The sequence below is a fragment of the Planococcus citri genome, chromosome 1, assembly GCF_950023065.1.
Source record: "Planococcus citri chromosome 1, ihPlaCitr1.1, whole genome shotgun sequence".
Lineage (NCBI taxonomy): Eukaryota > Metazoa > Arthropoda > Insecta > Hemiptera > Pseudococcidae > Planococcus > Planococcus citri.
This window is the reverse complement of record NC_088677.1, coordinates 36768798-36791869: the sequence shown is the minus strand read 5'-3', so window position 1 is coordinate 36791869 and position 23072 is coordinate 36768798. Positions and strand designations below refer to the sequence as shown.

The window sequence follows — 23072 nt, the reverse complement described above, 5'->3', positions numbered from 1 at the left end:
CAGTAATGCTTAACACTTCATTTCACGTATTCGTTATCATATCTGCTCACCTGTTTCTTTAAAGAATAACTAGACTTTGAATTTTATACGCCAACACCTCATTTCAGATACAGTTCTCGTAAACCGAAAATGTTCGAGCGTGATAAACATAAAACATGCTTAAGTATTCGGATTAATTGTTTCGTTATATACGAAGATTATACTCGTAATGAGTTCTGAGGTGTATTACAAATATCTCAAGGGGCGGAAATGATTTTTTACGGATTTTAAATTACGTAGGTAGGCTACATTATTTTATCAGTGGAATGAATTTCTTTTGCAATTTTTGTTTATGGGCGTGGACTCAGACTCAGCTAGCTTATTGTTTTTCATCATTAAGCTGTATGTATTACTTTCTTCATTGTCAAGTCATGAAAGGGATGATGAAACATTGTAGGATCGAGAACCTCAAAATAACACTGTGGCCTCCAAATTTCGGTCTTGGAGAGTAGAATGAGGTGTGACCGGGAGCAAGAATCCCAAGACGGTCTAACATTGCTTCAAATTTTAGCCTTAAAAGTTGAATTTGGTGGGACTGCAACCAAACGTACAGTACCTATACCTACCTATACTAAATGTGATCACTTTCTCCTGCACAGCTCATGTTACAAAATAAATAATTTCTAATTTGATTTCGCTAATTTTTTTTGAATCACGAATTTTTGTTTTTGGAGTAATGTAGGTACCTATTTTAATGAATAAAATTAGTTACATATGACATACATATTTCTGACTCATTTTCAGTTAAAGTTACTAAACAGCAGATATACACACGAGTACCTACTTGTACTTTGTAAAATTCGAAAAACTAACGGAAACGCGATAAAAGGCGTCGTAGAAATGTTTTCTCAAAGCACGCCGGAATTTACTGATAAGCTTTTACCAAGTCAACTTTAATGTCAGTATCGAGTGAAATCGGTTACATCTTAAATATGACGCTACAAAACTTTATTGTGGATATGTTAATGACATTGTTTCTTTGCCTCGCAAGGCTGAGCGATGCTAAAAGAAGTAAATAACGGAGGATGCGTTGGTTTTTTTTTCTACAAGCATTTTCGATTTTTTAGCTTTAGAATACTGAATTGAACTTTTTCGTCACGGGGTACTTCTTCGATCGTTAATTTATCGATGGTATGTATATGGACCTATCAAAAACATTGTGAGTCAATAATTGCTGAAAATTTCAAATGGACCAGCTCGTGTAATATCTTCCAAAAATTTAATTTTTTTTCTTCGAGGTGTAACAAGTGGTTGTGTGAAATTGTACTTTTTCGATCAATATAATAGGCATGTAAAAGAATGACCACATTCGATGATGTTATAATTTGAATTTTTATTTTAAACAACGAGTACAAGATGTTTGTCATTTGCTTACATTTTTGAAACAGACTAAGTAGGTACATAGACATGCCTAACTATGAGTAACGATTATACAAATAAGATGTAACATGGCTGAGGATTAAATAACACGTGTGAAGAAAATTCCTCTACAAGCTTATATTGTAGGTAGCTATGTAGGTACCTCTACCTATATAGATGTTTTCAACACGAATAAGTATAACGAAGCATTTAATACTTACCAACGAAGAACTCATTTCAGCTTTGGGTCGAGCCTATAGTAGGTATATGTATGTACTTGTTAACGTTAACCATAAAGGTGAAATTTTCACTGGCGTGATAATATATTCCGGTCTTTTAAAACGAAACATTTGTTTTAATGAATAAATTAACAGGCGGTTCGAATACTTACCTTCGGCGGTATGATTTTTTCCCCTTAATTTTTGGGTCTGCAAAAAAATAATAATAGTAATAATCTGTTGCAAAAGAAACATAGGTACCTAAATAACTTATTTTCGTAGCATTTTTTTCGTTTTTTTCCTTTTTTGAATTTATGGTGAAAATTAAAATTATTGTTCCCGAGTATTTCGTCCTGTTTACCTGTACCCATAATGATCACTTAATAACTTGTAAGCGAGTGTGCAATAAATATTTGCACATTTTGTCGCAGGATACAGTCGACACTCGACAGGTAATGTAATTAAGTTGGTTGAAAATTTGATAAAATATGTTATGTAGGTGATAGGTATCACTTCTTATGGGTAATGTTTGATTTCAAACTTCAAATGTTTATTTATAATCCAACTTGTAAAAATGAAGAATAAGTAGGTATGTAGTATGTACATATAAGCAACATGCATACTTTTTTTTGGACTGCAGTTAGTATAGTACACGCAATACCTAAAAACAAATAATTTTAAATTAGATTCTGTTGATTAATTTCAAATTTTAATTTTCTATAAAAATTTAGGTAGGTAGATAATTTTTATTTTTTGAAATTGATTCGATATTCATTTTAAAAACTGGAACTGAAAAAAGCAAAATTGAAATTGAATTGTTTTTGTTTTGTGATCACAGATTCAACCTTCATTTTTTAAATCAAATTACTTGATTCAATTTTTTTTTAGAAGGTATATTAAGTATTAATTTTTGATCAAAATAAATTATCATAGGAAAGTTGTCTGCAGAATTTAAGCAGTATAGGTAGTGGTTGGACTGTTTCATTTTCATTCTGTTTGTTTGTTACGTTCATTTATTGTTGTGTAATTTTTTTTTACCTTGTTGGGTAGTCTAACTGGACTGCTTCATTAAACAAATGAATGAAAAATAAATTCATTTAAAAAAATAAAAATTTTGTTAGGTGTTTAAGCGGATACTTAAAAATTGAATTAATTTGGTTTAATTTTCATAAATTTTCTTTATTTTATATTTTCAAATATTCGATCTTCGTTTTCTTATTCAATTCAACTTCTATTTTTTGACTAGCATACCGAATTTAATTTTTGATCAAAATTAATTTTCATCTTGAAGTAACTAAATTGATAACAAATTAAAACGGAATTATCTACCTAATTCAAAAAATGAAAATAAAATTGATTTAAGAATTAATTTGATCCAATTTTAAATTTAATTTGATTTTCAAATTGTCTCCCCGTTCTTCTCACGTTTCTGCGAAATTCCTACTTGAAAATTTACGCATGGATATATCTTAAAGCTTTGCCAATCAGTGAAATTTAATCATACACATATGAGTACATTTTTATTGTTTCATTTCAAAATTGTTGAACTAAAAAAATGACGCATGCGTTCGCAAAGTCCGATATTATTTTTTAAGCAAAATGAAACTTTTTTTCACCACCTCGTAATTTTTATGACTTTGGTAGAAATAAAAAGCAAAGTTTTTTCAGTTTCGGTATCATGTTTGTTTTTTTTTAATATATATTTTTTTTTCATAGTTTGTGTTTAATATACCGCAACGTAATACTAGTTCCTACCATTAAGGTATATTCATTCAAAACCGTTCCCTCTTGACCCTGTTTTGATAATACAAACAGAAATTACACTCGTAGGGTTTTGAGCTTGAATGAAAAGTTTAAACCTTCACAGCGTTATTCATGATCCAAGAAGATGGGAGACAGGTTGGTAGTTGGCTTACATTACCATCTAGCTTTATATTTACTTTAGTTAGAGATTTAAAAGTGTAGATTTTCATGGTTGATACAGGTACATATTTCATTAATAGACTGTTGATTTATATATAGATACCTACACGAAGTAGAATATTATCCTCAGCTAATTCATTTCGAAACTGGCCAGTAGGTAAATGAGAAATTTTACTACTTGTGTTGTGCAAAATTTACGAGATTTTCGATTTGGTGCGTCTAGAGAAGCCATAAAATAGAGTTGCATTTTCGATGTAGCTATTGAAATTAATTTAAAATGCATAAACACGGTTATTAGCGAGTAATGCAGTCTCCGAGGTGGTTATAAATTTTTCACTGGAAATTTCTTCATTTTTAATTCACGATCGACTTCTCTACACTCTACGGTGTAGGTAGGTATACCTACTTAACGTGGGTGAAAAGCGAATTCAAAAGCTGTTATGGAATTACGCAGTGAAATTTTCCATTTTGGATAATATGTCTTTTGAAAGGTAAGAAAACTCGCAAAAAAAAAGTATCTCAAAATAGCTCGTATATTAGGTACCTTACCTGTGCAGTGTGGGACGATAAAGTATAACTTTTAAAATTAGCTAGGTGCCTGTATTAATTCCAACGTGTAGCATGAGTTGAATTATACTCGTACTTTGGTAGCTAAGTAGATACATGTAAAAGCTCGTATACGATACGCATTTAGTTCAACTTTTTCCTAAATATGAAAATGTATAGTAAGGTTAGAATTAAAAGAAACTCAGCGACACGAAGAAATGGATTACGTTAGTTAGATTTGCTTATAGCTCTCGAAGGACCAACTTGTCTAAATTTTCACGGTGCCATCCTTTCACCTATAATTATGTTTCGTGTGTTCGACCTTACCTCTGTCACAGTTGCTCGCTTTAGCTGATGTATTTTTTTGACTTTTTCCTGCAAATTGTCGCCAACTTCATTGTAACAAATCTCGTAACTCTAGTCGACCTTCTTGCGTGTGGTGAGTTATTTCACTAATGCAAGTTCCCTTTTTTATTTTATTTTTTTCCAGTACCTTGGGGGCCCAAACTAGCGAATATTTTCATATCAAAATAGGTATTCGCTCGAATAAAGCGAGTTGTTTTTACACGTACTCGAACCAAAAAATTTATCTATAAAATGAAATAAAATAAACACGTGAAAATCACTTCGCACCAACTTTCCGAAATTTTATTAAACCCCTAAAGTTTCAAATCGCGTATGTATCTCCTACCCAACGTTGCGTCTCTTTTCCTCCTTCAACGAGACAATCAGCTTCTTTTTTTTCTTTTTTTTTTTTGCATTTAAAATAGACGCGAGTGTCTAAATTGAAAATTCTACTTCATAAATCAACAGACGTATCGAAGAAGAAAAATAAACCTACCTAGCTGCGTAAGCAATATTTTGGAAATAAAATTTTAAGTGACGTGTATTATTGAATAGTTTGCAGACAGGCGTTATACAGAAAATGATCGAAATTTTCGCTCCAGTTTATAAAATGCGACTTGAGGAAATCAAATAAAAGCTGATGTATTATTTACTAAAAGTTTATTATAATGGGTTTCCAATTTTCTGACGAAGAACTTCATTCGAAATGATGATTTTTTAATGACTTCATAGGCTATACGTCGCGTCGCGTCGTTGTCCTACACTCGTTCGACCAGATGTATAAGAATTTCGATTTATGAATAAAATAAAACGTGTCGCAATTTTTTTTTTTACCCCAGAGAAATGATTATTTGCGATGCTGCAATGCTGACTGCTCTGTAAAATATTGTATCGAAAATATCTCGTAGTAAGAGAAAGAAACGAAACAAAAGGACTTCTAATTTTTTCAAACACAGCATCGAGACTTTATTTTTCACTCCGAAATGAAAATATTCAAATAACAAAGGAACATAAGACGAAAACTTGCTTGAATTTTTTCTCTCTCGTTTTCGTCTCTTTGGTTTCTCAATTACTCATCATATTTGCGAATATATATATACGTACCTAGTAGATATGCATAACTACGTTTAAGGGTGTGTGTGTGTGTTTTTGCTGGAAAAATCAATTTTCAAATTCTTATTCCGAATCACGCCAATTCTATTTGCACATATTGTAGAAATTCCTTCATATATTTGTTCGCATGAATATGTGGTGATGTCTGATTCTCAAACACGTATAACGAGACTTGTGTCGATAAAATTGCATAAAGAAGCGCCGTTAATGTGCATATAGTTTAATTGGAACCTAATGAATTTTAATGACGATAATAAACGACGACAACGTGGAAAATGTAATTTCCACTTTATTCTATCGAAGATGTTTAAAGTGGGTATTTACGCGGTCTATAGTATACCAGTGAATTTGTTCAGTGTGTCGAATACTCGTGCGAAAAGAAAATACTTTATTTTTCAATCGTTGTAGCTTTACGACGACGACGGATTTTTCTTTACTAGTTTGATTTTCCACTTATTTTGTTTCCGATCTGTATTTATTTTACAGAAAATGGCACGAGAAACGTTTACGTTCAAAGTATGGGAAGTTTGAGTCCGCGGTTCAGCGGTCGCACCTTAACCAGAAGAAGAAGATGCCGACTGGTGCGATCAGAGAGAGTATTCGAGTCTAGTACCCCTCACGTTACAGCATGGGATATAATCGTACGCGATTCGTTGCTGCAGATAGCATGGCCTATGTCGTTGACTGCCGACGAACATATGTCCAGCGATTTCAGTTTGCTCAGGTTCAGGTAAGAGAGCTGATTTTACGAAATAATGATTAAGTATGACTGTTTTTATTCGGGGAAGGGAATTAGTACTTAGTTGTTGAGCATTGAGTACCTAGTACCTACCTACTAATTTATGGAAACTCATCACAAAATTCATCTCATGTTCTCAGAAGTCAATTTTTCTACCCTCCCCCCCTCACAAGAAATGTTGAAGTTGTTTTGTCTTTCTTGATTTAAGCACACCTAAATGATAATATTTGCTTCTCAATTTTTTCAAAAAACAATTTCATTTTATTGAATTCTTTATTTAATATTTTCTCATAAAATTAAAAATATCTTTTCGTCTTTTGAAATTTTTATAAAAATTTACATTTTTTTCCATGTTAAAAAAAATCATTTTTTGATGTTATTGAAAAGTATGCCATGCATTTATATATGAATGACGTCATGTTTTTAAAAAAATCAATAACATTTTTCGAAATGTCTCGATTTTTTTTTCATTTTATTGATTTTTAGGCCTGCTTGTTTTATAAGCAACATTTTTCGATAAAATTGAATATGAAAAATTATCTTAAAAATCTTTCTTTCCAAGCAGAACTACATACCTAAACATTGATGAATTCTTTCAATTTTTCTAAAAAGTCATTCGATTTGAATTTAATAAACTTTTTATGAAACATTGAAAAGTTTTTTTTCATGTATGTAGATTGTAGATGGGAAAACCTGGAGATACATGAAAATGATAACGTTTGTTACACTTTTATCTTCTCAAAAACCAAGTTTTTACTAATTAAGAGAATTTTAATAAGATTTTTTACGGCACAAAAACATGATACTTTTATGCATCTGCAAAAAAAAAAAAATCAAACGAAAGATGGTATCAAGGATAATCTTTTAAATGTAAACTAAAGCAATTAGCTTCAGCCTGTTTTAATTAAAAAATTTGGAAAGACGTAAAATTTTGAGGTCACATGTTAAAATTTTCTGGGAAAGATAATGAGACCGGTCAGGGGTATACGAGTACGCTTCAACTTTACCACAATTTATTCGATCTCAGTTGGTTACAAGTTACAATAAAGTGAATTTTCTGTTTACATTTTCAAAAGAAAAATTTACAGTAACCCATCCCTTCCATACATTTACGTACCTAGACCTTGTTATTAATTGTGTGGACGTAAAATTTTGCATAGCCTAATGTTAGTTCGTATGCATTTCTCTCTTCAAAGAACGCTAAAAAGAGAGAAAAAACAATTGAAGCATTATTACATCAGGTTTACTACATTAACGTAGTTTGTACATTAAACTTTGTCATCGCAACAATGTACTTCTCTGATAATTCAACGCATGAAGTTCTAGTATTCCTGCGCCCGTAGGAAATTGAACGAAACACGTGTTTACATTATTACGGCACAAAGATTACATTACAATTGCATTTAGTTCCTTTATGACGTTTTTAAACATCGTACTCCTTTTTTTTCTCTGCATTGAAATAATCTCAGGTTTAATTTTTTCGCGTCTAAAAAAATTGTCGAAGATAAAATTAATTAATTCCCATGCCATTTTGTATTCTGTTTGAACACCCTTGTCAATTGTATAGGCTTTGCCGATGAAAGAATATGATATTCATATTTATGGTTGGTTATTCATCACGTACTAAATGCTCTAAATGCTCGAGTTCGAGATACCCAAAACTGAATCATATTAAAATTCTTACATCGGGGAACGTTTGATGGGAAATTATAACGTTAATATTTTTTGCATTCGCATGCAAAATGATGAAATTTTATGGATGGCAAGTTTTTGCGAATGAAATTTCGAAAGCAGCGCGAACAAGGAGTGATAAATGGTGTAGTGTTTTTATAATTTTCATGCTGTTCTTTTTTCTCTCTCTCTTCCTTCTTTAAATCATAACCTTCACTTTTATATTGTTTTTACGTTTCGGTCATAAATTTTCAAATGTCGCTGTCAGGTTTTTCTTTATTCAGAAGGGCGTTAACGGCGAGCAATAAAATATAAATTTTTCAAAACATATCGAATAGTTGTCTGTGCTATTGGATGAGCATCTTGAAAGATTTATCGTGTTGTATACGTAAGCCTTTTTTTTTTTCACTCTAAGCTCAACGACGATACCTACTTTCATCTCTCTATTTGTAGTACACGACCGGTAAATGATAAAGACAAATTATGCCATGGTCTGCGTTATGGAAATTCTATTTTAGACATCTTTTCTCACGTTCGGTAAAGAAAAAAATTTCTTCATTGTAAAAAAAAAAATGGTAATTGCGGTATGCATCAGATACAATGTACGTCAGGCGGCATATACTATCAGTGTTTATCGTGGTTAACCTGCTGCGTGACATTTTATCAGCATTATCGATTGTTCCCTATCAAGCTACGGCAAACGACATCTGTACCAAGATAATTAAACTTTCCCAAAGTTGTCTCGTTGTAGAAAGCTCTTACGTAAGAATTTTCACTTCTAGTTTCCGAAAGCTTTCGTAGATGGCTCTGGAAAAAATTTGCTCGAAAGTTGTACTTCTTCTGCGAAGCAACAGATTGAGATTAATGCTCGAGTGACTTTGAAATATTTGCGTCCAGTGTTTCGATGTTATATGTATTTTTCTCGGTGGAGTTTATGAACTCGTTAATGTCGTGAAAAAGCTTACGTCGCCGTCATAGGGTGTAGTGAGAATTTGGGATTGGGTCGGAATGGTAATTTGGCTGTAATCGTGTTGAAGGGCGAATAGGGCAGTTACATTGTGTCAGGGTTAGTGGGTGTCGAGTAAAACATTGAATGAACATGGTTATCTATTTTTTAAAATTAAAGGACAAAATGGCCAGCGAGAAAAAACTATTTTCGAAGTAATTTTTGGGCTGAATATGGGAATTTCAAAATAATTGGGACTCGAATTCTACTTAACTCTGGAATAGGTAGGTGAAGGAGCGCTGCAGTCGCTTCTCGACAAATGTGATCGCACTGATCGCGTTATCAGTTAAAAATGCGTTCATATGGACAAATCGTGATTTTCAACAGTTGGAACTTTGCACTTTAGTAGTCTACAAGTTTCGTGTGGTGAAATACCTACTTGCTTCTGAACTTATAAATCTAAAATACACACCACTTTCCACGAGGGCAATTTTACAGTTACGCACCACTTTCCGACTGAAATTTGTAATTATATATATTGAAAATGAACGCATTTTCATCGCTATAGAATTCTTTCATATCAATAAATTTTGAAATTTTGGATGTAAATAACATCAAAAAATCGCGAAAAACATGTCTCTTTCAAGGCGTATTTAGGTAGGTACTCTTTTTAATGAAATAATTACGGAAAAATCAAAAGAGGAAAGTTCTGATTTCATTTTTAAAAATAATAAGTTCTCAGCTTAATTATTCATTTTAAAATCCACTGTTGAAAATTACGATTTCCTTATGTAAGAATACATGAACCAATTACGCCATCGCCATCACCCTTGTTGGTTAGGTAGGTAAAAAAACGACACTAGTGCTCCACTACCTATTCGAGCCCGAATTATGAATAGAAGCAGCATGATTTTTGGCCTGTCATGAATTTTAAAAACACTTCCAAATTATTTCTAAAAAAATACTCTACTGATAAAACAGGGCATTGTGGATTACTTTACCTAACATTTTGGAAAGAATTAGTTGCCCAAAATTAATTTATTTTTATATTTTTTGAGCTGTTGTTGTCTGATCGTTTTCTCAGCTATCTCCTTTATAGCCCTCCTTTTCCTTCAGTACTTATGAAGCAGGTGGGGCCATGTAGAAAATTACTCAAATTCTACATCCCAATTTTATTCGGAAACGACGTGATGCAAGGTGCTGGCGCCTTCTAAAACTCACCAACGTGTTTTTGAGGCATGACTGGCTATGGAATAATGATTTTGAAAAACTTGTTTTGATAAAAAAAAAAAAAAAACGTTAAAGTTTTATCTACGTGCAAAATGGCGTATCTATTTTTATATTTTACCCATATGGGGGCTGAGGCCAGGCATTTCAAAAAAATGAATAAAAAAATGGGGTCTTTTTTAAGAACTGGTATTCTCATTAAGAGCCACGCGCCTCTTACTTTGAAATTAAGTTTTAATCATAATTAAATATACTTAAAACCCACCATAACACAAAATACTCTTCAAGAACCAATTTTAAATCACTTTTTAATGCATTTTGATAGATACATAGATAACACCATCTTTATGAAAAAATACGACTTTGGACTGATTCGTAAGTGTGCAAAGGTGAAAAAAAATTAAAACATTGTTTTTATTCGAAAACTATTTTATAAATTGATTCGTGATTGTGCAAAGCTGAAAACAATTAAAACTACAGAATTGTTTTTATTCGAGTCAACGGCTCTAAAGTTTTTCCGCGGTCTTTTAACATCACATCGCAATTTTTTCCAAAAAAGTCAAAGATGAATCATTTTATTGCAGCTCCTTCAAATCTGATCTTGGAAAAAATTGTAAAGAATCAAAATTCATCCAGCCTTTGAAAAATGTGCTATATACTCATTTCTCGTATTTGGGATTAAAAAAAAATTCATCTTAATTTTTCTGAATTCTCACGAGTGCTTGAGTATCTAATTTCAAAATCAAACTCCATCGTATTTATTTCCATCGCTTGAGATTGTCTGTTTTTACACATTGACTATTTGACATAGAGGTGACTGTTCTCCTTCAAAAAAATTATCTTCTCGGAAAACTTCGTTTTTTCACCACTCCCGACTCGCTCCATTCCTTTCTAAATGTATATCCATCTGAAAAACGATTACGTCAGAAAATAAATTTAAAAAAATAATTTCAGTAGTCCGTAAAACAACAACAGCATTAGGTACTCTCGAAAGAGTAACATAAATTATAAAATCGAATTATCAGAAATGAAAGCCAATTCCTACGAGCATTCAAAAAATAATGGACACATATAGAAGCACGCGTAAGTGAACATATGACACTGAAATGAAATTAAAAGGTAATTTTCGAAACTCAATGAAACTTATTCGAATGGAAATTCAAATTCGTTGACAGATACACGTCGAAACATCGGTACATGGGAGATTAATTTTTATGGAAGACACTCGTACAAGAGTGCAAAAAAAAATACACAGTCTAAATTGCCTTCTGCGAAAAGTTCATTGATAAGTCGTATAAAAGTTTGAATGAGCTTGCGCATCATTACCATTACGCCGAGACGGCGACGAAAAGAAGGTCATCGCTTATCATCAAAACTTTTAGTATTGTTACTTAGTGTGCGGAATTAGTATTTTTCGCGCCGTTTTGCTCGTTTACCGTTCGATCTGCAGGACTGAAGCATGTGACAACATGTCGATTGAATTGTGCATATTTTATTTGTGTACCTAGCGCGAAGCTTGTTGCGTTCGTGCAATTTTCGATTTCGAATGTAAATACGAGTATTTTACTCGACGTCGTCGTGTGCAATATGTAAGCTTAAAATTCGTTCAAACTGCATCCAAACACTTGATTTTTTTTTCGAAACGCGAGTTCGTTACTTTGATTACTAGAACGACTGATTTTGAAAGATCGTTGGATTTTGGGTAATTATGAATACGTTCAGACAAAGATCATGTACTACGAGTAGCGCCACTAGTCCGAGTAAGAAAACGTTCAAAAATCAGCTGCTTTCGTGTGCTAAATCGAGCAAGTACGAGTTGAGGAGCTCCAGTTTTGAGGAATCATCTCGAGTTGTTCCTTGGACTCGGTAAGCATTACGAGAATACGTAGATTTACCTTCTTTTTTTTTTGTTGATAATTTGAGTTATTTTTGACTGGCTTCGGTTCCATTTGAATCATGAAGAACCTGTATAATCAGTGAGAATAATTTCTACGTGTCTTGAATCTGCATGCTGGATGATATTTCATCGAAATATAACGTAGGTACCTATACAGATATCCTATGTAGGTAGGTAGGTACCTATTTAATTGCATAGTTCTACACATATGCTGAATTGTATATCTGAAATCAAAGATGTAGTTTCTTGAAAGTTATTCAGGTATAGGTACTTTACCTGCTACATATATTGACTTCACGATATTATAAAGCCTCGAAATAATGTCCCGGGTCCCGGCCCCGTGAAGTTTGATATTGACTTGTCTAAAATGTTATGTTTCATTTTTGATCTACCTGTCGTAATAATTTAAACGATATACGAGCATCTCGTGTATCCGCTGTCTCGATTAATAAATTGAAACTAAACTGCCTAGTATAATATACCTGACTAGGATGTTGCGGTGTTGTTTATTTCCTGGGTTCAGATTCCTACAATTTTATGTTCAAATTCGCCATTATTACCTACTTCGCACGCGTTTTTCACTTTAATACCCTCGAGCACATTAATAAAACAAAATATTATCACTTATTGTAGCCTATTAAATTTTAGCCAAAAATATTTAATTGAAATTTTTTAAGTAGGCTTTACCTACTTATCGGAAGAGATTTTCAATAATAATGGTACTTTTAAATCACAAAATAACGACGAATATGTACAAACATTCGTAAAAAATACTTGATAGATAATCGTAAATGAATTGGAATCATCTATGGAAACATTTTATAAAACGTTGTGGGTTTTGCGTTTGTTAGTACGTAATTCATTAAAACAACGCAACTGCTTTTATGTATTTTCATTTCATACGTTTAATCTCAAACTAATGATAAAGTCAGCTTAACAGATTTTCACCAATATACCTATATTCAATTTTTATAGTTTCTTTGCACTTTTTGACTATTAGAAATTCGATTTTGAAAAAACCAATGCCAGATTCGTGTTCGGTGTGTCAAAATACCCCGATTACCTCGCTTTTCATGATAATTTTGGTCGAATACTTCAAATTCACTTTTTTATCGAAATTGAATAGTCGTCCTCAACATTCAATTGCTCTATCTCTACAACAATTCATCCCACACGAAAAGTGATTAGAACTTTTTTGTCATAAATTTCATGTAAGTACCTAGAGCAATTTTCGTGATAATAATTTTTCTAGTATGTAAGTGTCGTATTTCCGGAGACAAATGATCAGCCCCTCCAGGGGGATGTTCATCACGTAGGTTAGGAGTGGGGACTTTCAGTACCGTTGTTCGGGGAGTTATTCTCTACATTAAAAAAAAAAGTCCCCGCTCCGCTGTTGGGATTTTTGGGTCAAAATGTCTAGATTGACTGGGTTATAGGTACATAGGTACCTATTACAAAATTACGTGCTTTTTTGTCGTATGAAAATAATTCATCTCAATTTCACATTTCAGTGAACAAAATGCTCACGTTACCAGGTAGTAATCTTCTTCGAAATTACCATTTCCTATCAACTTTACTGAAATGTATGCAATTTTTCATACAGCCAACAGGTAATAATATTCTTCAAAGGTAGGCTGAAAAAGAGGAAATTGAATTGTTACAGATTTGAAGTAGGTAACTATACCGTTTGCCGTTCTATTTAAGCAGATATTGTGTTTCTTGAAAGACTTTTGCATGTATCAATTTTTTATAATAAGTATGATTTATATCTTCAAAAACGTGTGGGATGTAGAATCCTGGATGATGGGGAGAAAGTAGAGGTTTTTCCAGAAGAAAGCAAGAAACCGAAGATTTTGCGCCCTTTTTGTTAGACAATTGAAAACAAAAACATTCTCAAGCTGTCTTTTGAATATCAAAACCATAGATTTTAGTTCCAAAATTTAAAAAAAAATGCGATGTAAATCTCGAGAAAAATTAGGTAATTAAAAATTTGTCAGCTGAAGAAGCTTTACAAAAAAAATTATTTCTGAAGATTTTTCAAGTTTTTGTTAGGCAGATACTCTTTTGTTTTGGTAGAGAAAACATTTTTTGGGGTTCTAATGTATCTTTAATCTGAAAATAATTTTGTCATTTTTTTTTGTAATTATGTAGACAAGCAACCTGATATACTTTAAAACGTGAAACAACAGAAAAAATTATTTGTGATGAGCTCGAAGAATAAAGATAGTTGAACTAATAATAGTGTTTTTCAGTTTATGTGAAAAAAGTACGAAGTCTGGTATGTTGAGAAGAGGGGTACGAAATGGCAATGGAAAAAATAAAAAATAGAGACCTGAATCAAAATTCATACTTTTTTCGAAATTTGTTGCAGCCTGGTAAAAAATTATGACAACACGAAATGATTTGCAAAAAAAGTACATACGAGTGTTGAGTATGTATTGGGAAGTGAAAAGTAATCGTTGTTGTAGTCAATATTCAAGTCATATCCATCCTCTTCACAAGAGCTCAACGTTTCAGGACATTTTTACCCCAAAAATGTTTTTCGATTCCTTTTCTCTCACACCATATTTTGAGAAGTGTATTAAATAAAATGCATTTGAAATAATGCAATTTTTTTTCAAAAACAGTTGTTTTTACTTTAGTCTGAATTAGGTACTTATTTGAAGATTTTTTTACTTAGGTAGTGTTTGTTTTGTAAGTATTTTGAAAGTTTAAGCTTTTGCTTGAGGGAGGGGGAGGAGTATAAACCAAAAAATATCAATTTATCCTGTCTTTTAGCGAGATTTTTTCGACAATTTTGTGTTAAACATGTTATTTAAATTTCGAAAAAGCAGAACTCCGGCGCACACTATACTCTATTGCAACAAGTGTGAAAATTGAAAAAAATAAGGGAGGTCAAGCATTCTCTAGCCCTAGATTAATTTCCAACCTCTAAAAAAAATACATGTACCTAAACATAATACTGAGATTGAGGAACACCTACATTGTAAGTGAGAAAATTTGATTAAATAATTTCACTTAATCGGATCAATCGATTTAACAGAACTTTTGGTTATAAGTACCTATACCTACTTTCCTCCTGCACTTTAGAAGGCGTGCTTCTATAACAACTGGAAACCAATTTAAAGAAGGGTTATCAAACTATGAAAAAGACAGATCCGGGGTTCTCTCTGTCATGTTGTTTTCATTCTGTCTGTCTAAATCCCTTTTAGGTTAGCGAGTTCCAGTTCGAGTGATTCCTTTGTAATTAATTGAAGATTATTAGTTTGTTCGACGCGCGACGCGACGTTTGAATATGCAAGTGTAAATAATCTACCGGTATAACCTGTTTAAATCTTGCGAGATGAAAGGACTACGTCATCTATGATGTTCGTAACGCAAATATCTGTGCATATAATATTATAAATTTACTTGTACGCTATGTAAAAAGTACGTACTGCTGGCTTAACTATACGATGGATAAAATGGAATAAAAACAAATCCTGATTTCCTCTAATCTCTCTTATTCAAATTAAAATCCCATACCATGCCCATGTAGTGGTATTAGGTCCGAGTGAATTTACGTTGATTAAACCTTTCGGTCGAAGTTTATCGTAACAGTACAATAATTTTAAATATTCACATCACAATTCCTTTGAAACATTTTTACACGCTTGAACGCGGGTAAAACATAGATAGGTACCTACCTATACTTCACATGTACAAACGATGGCTCCATTTTCACTTATTTCCAATTAATCAATGCCGTCAAACTTCGCAGTTTTACTTTACGTAATGCACTTACCTATATGTTTGATAAAGTCAGGTAAATTTGTCGTAAAGTTGGAAAACAATCTAACTTACAAATTACCATGCTACGTTGTAATATTTACTTAGAAGACCTGTAGTTCACTGCGAGGTATATTTTCAACAATTAAGAGAGATAAGTAAAATACATTATAGGCATCAATGATGTAGGAATTGACTCCAATTTTGACTCGTAGGCTACTATGTATTTTTAAATGGAGGTATCATTTTTGAGCTTATGTAATGTTGATTTTATTTTTCGTTTCAAACGTTAATGAACTTTGATGAATTATCGATTAATTTTAATAATTGACATAAAAGTGAAAAACGATGAATATTCATGAAATTGTAAATTTATAAAATAATTCACGAAACACGAACATCAATTATTTCACATTCTAAACCCACTTATCTATACGTATCGCCACCGGTACCGGTGTCGATGTCGAATTTTTCTTCTTCATCGTAATTTGAACACCTGATGTCATGTGTGGTATGTACTCGAAATTCATCGTTTCATTTACTTATATCCATCTATGACTTAATTCTTCATTATGACGGAAAATCGAAGACACGCGTCTTTCAAAAGTGTAAAAAATGAACCGTTGAAATGAGGTTGACATGAAATTACACCTCATTCTGTTCAACGAATATTGACGTCAATGCCATTTAAAACAAGACACTTTTTACTAAACGAATGTTCATGGGGGAATTGGATTAAATAAGGTCATATCTTCCAAGTTTTTTTCGAATGATGATTTTCAGTGACTGGAGAACTCTTGAAATCACATACTTTTTCAAATATTTTTCATGTACCTACTTCGTAGTATGGCTAGAAGTGATTCTTAATTGTTTATGTTTACCTACTCTACAATTTTTGAATCATTTTTTTTTTCACTCTTGACCAAAAAAAGTCGCTTTTCTCGAAGAGAAAATTCGAAAAGAAATTTCCTCCTGAAGAACTATTTGATTGGGGGGAGGGGGGGGGTCAAAAGAACATATTTTTCTTGATTGCTGACTGGTCAAACGCTGTGAAATAAAAATCAAGGGATATGAGGTCGAAAATCGTATTTGTTAGGTCGAATTATGGAATGACTGAACCAATCAGAAGGCAATTTTCAAGAAAGAACAAAACTCTTTTAATTTTGCACCCTTGAATTTTTCTCTTTGTTTTCAAAATCTTGGACTTGACGTTGATCACTGCAACTTGACTTGTTAGGAGGGGAAAAGAGGTGAAAATCAGAAAATCATTTTTCATTGAAAAAGAAATATGTACTCAATGGGTAACTTATACAGGGATTATTTTAATGTGTAGCTCAGCACATTTTGTGTAGTTCCAAAAATTGGTTGTGTACTCGTAGTACCAAAATAGGGGGGGTTTGGAAAAATTTTGATAGGTATTGAAAATTATGCTGGTTGTGTAGCTCCAAAAAATTTTGAAAGCAATCCCTGGGGTAACAATTAAAGAAGTGAAGTGAGGATAAGAGTCAAGTGTTCCAAACTCCATTCTACGTGCGTTGGAACATTTTTTTAGAAACAGAGACGACTATACAGGAAGTTCATATTCGACATAGGTACCATATCTTTGCTTTTCTAATAAATTTCTCGATGTTTTCGATAATTCTGCCCACCCTCCACCTACGACATGGATTTTCAGGATTAAAGTTTTCCAAATTTTATCTATTTTTGTTTTAAAATACTTACTGCTTTATTTTCTGCTCGCAAATTAAAATACAGCTCGGTATGATTTTAATCTGCCTACTCTCAGCTTTTATCAGATGAGCAAGTAAATGAATTTCGAAAGTTGGTTACGTTATACCGATGACTCAATATAGAATACAATGTAAGTTATTCCGTTTGAGATTTTCGTTCAAAAATTCGTCGATTCTTTCCATGTTTTATTCAATAGAAAACAGCTATCATTTTTAACTTGGAATTCTCTCTTTTTTTTTTTTTGCTTCTTTCAAATGCCACATTCAGATTTCATAAAAGAAATGATTCCGTGAAAGGGTCGAGAAAGATTTTTGAATACATTATAATTTCTTGAGACCTTGAATAGTTGGGAAAATGATTCTGATTTCTTTCGAAAGTTTTTCTGGTACGCAATATTTACCTAGTGGAAATTAAAATACGAGTAGAAAGTCCAGCGACGCGACGCGCGACGGACGTTTCGACTTAATTAATTTTTGGCGATGGTTATCCTGCATCGTTACACCTAATCCGATAAAATCATTTATTCCGTAGTTTACTGTAGTAGTAGATCTCGGTTTATTTTCTTATTCATAATTTATTAAATGTCGGCAATTACTAAAAGCTTATCAACGTGAATAAACAATAACAAATACTAAGCCCTGAAGTAACAAGTTGATTGTTTAAGTTGCCTCTACTAAAGTGGTATACAAAGTGGTATCGATTGGTTGCCCAATGATAATTTAATCATGCGAAAATTATATCTGCTGAAATTTTATCATCAAAGAAGATAGGTACGCGTATCTGAAACTACGAGTAATACGAGTGGACGATCGATTGATCTGTAGAGATAGAAACCAACTGAATGAACACTAGGGTGGGATCGAGTGGGAAAAAATATAGGACGTTTAACTTTGAGTGAGACTACACAGGAAAATTCTGAGCTCTCTGACGCTGCAGGGAGCTGGGCTAGGGCCTAGCTAAGGGTCTTCAAATCGGATCTTTTTTTTAAAGGTGGTTATTTGCCATTTTTGGCTAGTGTTGCTGCCTGCCTGTATAGAGCTCCAGTCATCTCCCTAACCTACCTCAAAAAAAGGTGTGATTTGAGTTTCTGAAACTTTCTGACCCACTATACTTCGAAATTAAATACCACTTTTAGTCCTCTACTAGTGACTTGATTGCGATGGATCGTAAGTTCGACGCTTAAATTTTTGAAAAATAACTAACTACATTTATTTTTCAATGCATTTTTAAAACAAAAGAATTTTCAAATTTGAAATTCGATTTAAAAAATATTACACCGTGACTCACTCAAGGAGTACTTGACTACTTGTTTTTTTTTCACGTTGTTTTAAGGTCTAGACACAATTTGTTCCATTTGCCATTATTACAACGTAGATTCGTCAGTCGCCAGAATTTTTCTCTTCAAAATGTGCAATTTTACAGGAAAGCCTACAAGGAACGTTGAATAACGTGCCAAAACAACCCATAAGTTGCAATCAACACGAATGGGAGCAACTGCTGCTGTATGATCGAAAAAGTAGTCGCTAAGGCCAAATTTACTTGTATACCTAGACCTACTGCAAAAAGCGAATTACGTAGTTTAAAAAGTTTAGACTTTTCGTATTCGTTTACTTCTAGTTCTAACACGTATTTGCCGGATGGAAAGACGATGTGACCGAAATTTTTATTCGTATTTAATGGTGGTAATCGCATTATACGCGATACAGTGAAACGTATAGGGAAAAAATTTCAACATTTATTTTATTGACGATATATGTTCGTCTAGGTTTTACCTACTCGTATACCTTTAGTTCTTACTAAAAGAATACGCAACTATAACACATAACACATACGTAAGGTGTATGGTAAACTAAAAGGTTTTGTTCTCATATATAAGTATGTAGGTACCTACATAGATTGATAAGTAGTCGCCTGCAGGGATGCAACCTTTGACCGATGGTCCGTGAATCTTGATTGCTGCAGTATTAGCCTAGCTGGGGGTACCTACTTTCCTTCTACCAATGGTGTTTACTGAAAAGGTTATATTTTTTTGCACATACCTTAATTGGTGTAACATTGAACGGATGCTACGACACGTATCATCCGCAAAGCTCTTCGGTTACGTAATACTTTCGGCAATGTTATTTATTTTGACGAATTTAGGTTACACGATTTTTGTCGTCACCGTTTTTATAAATCCGCTCGAAAAACAAACTTAAAAATAGAACTTTATTCTCGGATAATGTATAGCTCGAATGTTCCTTAACCGGTAGAAAATTGAAGGTAAACTGTCGTACTTATTTGGTTTTTCGTTCCTCAATTCTCTCGTCATCAGCTCACTGGCGAAATCTAATTTCCATTCATAACGCGCGCTGTCGTGCTAAATCTTAGAAACGTAATATTAGCATTCTATTACTTCGTAGTAATACAGCATACATCAAACGATACTGGATAGGGTACTATAATCACAATTGCGATTCTTTGCGTTTTAATTTAATGCAGCTAGTATAGGTAGTATAGGTAGGTAGATATCTCCTAATCTCAAAGGCTTGGCGCCAACCATACTTGTTCACCTGTCTATTGCGTATACGTACCTACTGCAATCTCCGAAATAATTTTCTCTGCTTGATAATTTACCATCGTCAGAGGATTAACGGTGTGATACGAGATTTAAATTTGCTGCGAATTTTCTTGTATTCTCGCATCTCTACATAGGCTCAAAAATTATGCTTTTGTTTCTCCGGTCGAGTATTTTATTAGGTGCACGTTTTAAGTTTAGATTCAAATCCGTGTAAGTATAAAATTAGGTTTATGATTCAATTCGTCTTTGAAGCTATTTCCAGAGAGTTTGGAAGATTGTGTCGGTAATGGGTACTTAGGTAGATATGTGTCCTATTATGAAATTACAAAAGTTATTATGTGCATTGTTAGGTATAACATCTAGATTGAATGTAAGTTTCCGTCGAAACGCTGAGTGGATAATTAATAGGGCTTCTTATTTTGTCATTTTTATTTACAATTTAGGCTGTTGCATATTTACAAATTCTCGTGACCAATGATTTCATGCATTTCACACTCGCATTGGTTGTTTCATCGCCAAAGAGCAATATTAGGTAGATCTGTTCATGGCCTGATTGGATATGACAATGATCTACAGACAATTGTAGGTAGAGTAAAATTATTAGATCGAACCAGTCTTACGAGTACATTCATAAGAATAACTTGTTGAAAAATCTAAAATATCTAACGTTTCGATAATAAATTATTTAAAAGCATGATAATCGAAAAAAATCGATTTCGTTGAATTGATTTTTTGGTCTGAATTTTAATGCTCGATTTTTTCAAAAGTCATGAAAGATCAACAAGTTCAGTTTTTCATCAAAATATTGAGCGATTAAATTTTTAGAAACTCGTAAAAAATTGAAAAATAATTAATTAGCACCTAAAATGTAATCTGGTAATCTGTTTTTAAATATTTTTTTGATTTCTTATGTGAGAGGCGGTTCGCGATATGGGTCCTTGTGGTGATTTGATGTTTTTTTTTTTTTTTATTGGCGATTCCGACTTACTTTTTCATGAGAAATCGAATGGTGCAATCAGATTTCGCCTATCTCATCAACTTCTCGTTTTAAAAATTACTTGAACATGAATACTCAAAAACTCACATTTTTGGGAAATTGAAAAACAAAGTTTTTGTTTGTTTTTGATTTAAAAAAAAAAAAAAGTCGATGGAAAAATTATTTTATTGTTGTTACTTATGTAAAATTTCATGGCGAATCCGAATTTCTCGGTATTTTTTTGCGGGGTAGTCTGTAACGTTGTGTAAATTCGGCTGTTCACCACAAGGTCCCTTTTCTAAATCACGGATATCAGGCGATGATGAACGAATTTCGTCAAAATTTCTCATCCAACCTATGCGCAAGACAACACTGCACCCGAAAATCAAAAAAAAAAAAAAATCGAAAAAATCGAAGCAATTCGATGTTTTTTCTCTCCTGAAAAAATCGAAATATCACCACAAGGGCCCTTATCGCAAAACCCCTCTCATGTGATGTAAAAAAAATTGTGATGGATGAGATACCTCCCTTGTTAAATCTGTAGGTATCAGTGTAATTATTTCAAGCAAAATTGAAATATTCCATCATCATGAACATGACTGAAATAGCTTTCAAATTAAATTCTTTTTTTAAATCAATTTTTCCTCGGCTAAATAAATAGATACGTATTAAGTACCCTAAGTAAATTTTAGAAAAACACGCGTAAGTTCATTTCTTTTTGAGGCAGCAAAAAAGGTGAAGTTGCCCTCAGGAGATCATTTCGTGTAAAGATATTTTAGAACGGGTACTTTCATTTTAATTAGAAATTCGAGAAAACTTTTTGGATTTTTTTCTTGAATTTTAATATTTATGAAACTGTTGCATAAACTAGATGAACTGTCGGGTCAACTGCGGGTTAAGGTGTTGCCGACTAGATGCAATTTTTAAACAATATTTCATGAGTTATAACGTACTTTCGTCGCTATTTCCAATTTAATAAAGAACGACTAGAATCTCATCATTCGGTATACAGGGTGGATCAAGTTTTACTACACATTTTCTCTGCTTTTGAAGTTTTGATTGACAATTTTTCAAACCGAACTACCGTTTAACTATACAATTTTTCCTCCTTTTGTACCTACTACCTACGTCTATTCACTACTTGACGAAGATTTAGAACGGGACACCCTGTATGTACTTTATTTTTAAACGCCTTTCTCTGGGATTTCATTTTGTTTAGATGGCTTTAATCCGTTTAATATCAAAACCAGATTTTCTTCAATATAGGTAGCTTTCGGATGTAACCCTGACACCTATATACAAAACCAACAACAACAATTCACATAAATATTTTTGTTTTATATTCTCTTTTTTCGTTAGGTAGGTATAACGCATACATCCACCTGGTACTTTTTATCGGTCAGCGACGAAAAAGATGGGAAATGTAGACTTTTTTATGTTCAACGTGCAAACCAAAATCCACTACTTAAGTGAAAATCACGTTTTTTTTCCACTGCAATTCACCAGATAGGTACTTATACGCAGGTAGATAAATATAAAAATGTCAAAACGAAATCTCATAATATTGATGGTGTTTCTTTTTTTTCGTACGGGTATAAAAATCTACTTAGATATCCCCACCTATCTTGAAATGTCTTTTAAACAACGAATTCACCCGATCACAGCAAATTACAAATCCTCCAATATAATGAATTCGGCGTGTGTACGCAAGAAAAAAAAAAAGAAGGAAGAATTTGTAATAAAAAAGTGTTTTACAAGTACTTATACGCGACGACAACTACGCAACGAATCTAAAAACTTGACGAACTCTCGTTAGAAAATAACGAATTAAAAAAGCTTTAATGTCATTTCAACTCGAAAAATGAACATCATTTGTTTACACGCTTCTACAAAATGACGCAACTTTTATATTATAAACCCCTTTCAAAAATCATATAAATACTACGACAACATTCGCGTTTAATAACACTGTTTTTATGTATATTATATGTATACGAACGAAACAACTTCATTA

General features: G+C 32.8%; 1 protein-coding gene across 3 annotated transcripts in view; it reads left to right on the top strand.

Moving 5' to 3' along the window:
• LOC135831744 (GTPase-activating Rap/Ran-GAP domain-like protein 3) overlaps positions 1-23072 on the top strand; it is a 184867-nt gene that overhangs the window by 34880 nt on the left and 126915 nt on the right. For 2 of the 3 annotated variants that reach the window (XM_065344449.1, XM_065344445.1), the window contains exon 2: positions 6030-6273. In XM_065344449.1, coding sequence (XP_065200521.1) covers positions 6062-6273 — 212 coding nt within the window. In that variant the 5' untranslated portion in view covers positions 6030-6061. Of the gene's footprint in view, positions 1-6029; positions 6274-11552; positions 11993-23072 lie in introns of those variants that run through there. The other variant, XM_065344450.1, reaches the window with a different exon arrangement.